A 1,210-nucleotide genomic window follows, 5' to 3' on the forward strand; every position below is an offset into this window, starting at 1 on the left:
TCGGCACAAAAATTAGCTCTTTTCATCAGTTCATACGCTGTTGTGACGATAATTAAAGATTTTGTTATTCCAAATGTGTCCCTTCTTTTATAGATCTTGAGAGCTAGCATCATTAAACAGCATTTGTTTATCCATATTTTCTTCCCAATATTCTACTGATATATGAGCAATATATGAGCAATAATCACAGCCGCTGATATAGAGCCGGTATCGCTCTCGTACTCGAGTGATATTGCGTTTATACAACAGTTCGACAGTTATTAGTGAGAAATAATGAGGTTATAAGAGAGAAACAATGCGGCAAGACGTGCATCCAAATGAGAGAGAGAGAGAGAGACCGCGAAGCTAGACGTTTCTTCTTATATTAACTAACGTACTCTACGGTTAGCTCAGTGAATAATTAAAAAAAAACATAGACCCGGCTAGAACAAGCGGAGTGATACAAAATTGTGAAAGAGCATTCCTGTAGCGATACTAGTACAATATCTCACGGTTCTCAACCAATCAGATTTGAGAACCAGAACGAACTGTTGTATAAAAGAATATACAATCTTATCTCTTATTAATATTAACTTAAAATAACAATTTGGTCATGTGGCTGCTTCATTACTCTGCTTGAGCGTGAACTTCTACCTCTGTGGTCACCAATAACGCATCTGCATTTGCAACTAGACCTGCATCTAAATCTGAATCTGCACCTTCATCCACGTCTACATCTACATGTGCTTGTGTGCCTGTCGTCCCTGCATTTTCATTGGCTGCAGCCTCGACAGGTATGACATCATCATAGTCCTCCTGTTTCTCTATCTCCACTTCATAGGTGTCCTGATCTGATGAGAACACAAAGGAAAAGGTCAGCACCGTTTCCATAAAGGCACACACACACACACACACACACACACACACAGTGAGGTGTAAATTTGAGTGATGTACCAAGAATGTTCTCGGGTCTCTTGGGAAGGAGAGGGAGGTTGAGGTCATCATCATGGTAGGTTTGAGAAGGAGAGATTCCATTGGCTTGTCCCTCAATGTCATCATATTCTGTCCCAGAAGAACCTGTCTTTCTGTCATATTCATCCTCCTCTCCTGTTGGAGAAACCAAACATGATTTATGTAGAATCTTTAAATTGTTTCCATAAATTTTATGCGATATTCCAGTTTTGCGCATAAGTTAAATTCGAATCTTTGGATGGAAACATCACTAATACTT

The 1,210-nt window shown here is 39.3% G+C and overlaps 1 protein-coding gene across 1 annotated transcript in view; it reads right to left on the reverse strand.

Annotated features, from left to right (window-relative positions):
• Positions 1-563: 563 nt before the first annotated feature.
• The window catches only part of LOC107653401 (scavenger receptor cysteine-rich type 1 protein M160), a 19,523-nt gene continuing 18,876 nt past the window's right edge, over positions 564-1,210 (reverse strand). Inside the window, exons 14-15 of the mRNA XM_016440110.1 lie at positions 934-1,078; positions 564-830 (exon numbers count right to left, since the gene is read on the reverse strand). Coding sequence (XP_016295596.1) covers positions 607-830; positions 934-1,078 — 369 coding nt within the window. The 3' untranslated portion in view covers positions 564-606. The remainder of the gene's footprint in view (positions 831-933; positions 1,079-1,210) is intronic.

Source organism: Sinocyclocheilus anshuiensis, unplaced genomic scaffold (assembly GCF_001515605.1).
Source record: "Sinocyclocheilus anshuiensis isolate Anshui unplaced genomic scaffold, SAMN03320099.WGS_v1.1 scaffold71, whole genome shotgun sequence".
Lineage (NCBI taxonomy): Eukaryota > Metazoa > Chordata > Actinopteri > Cypriniformes > Cyprinidae > Sinocyclocheilus > Sinocyclocheilus anshuiensis.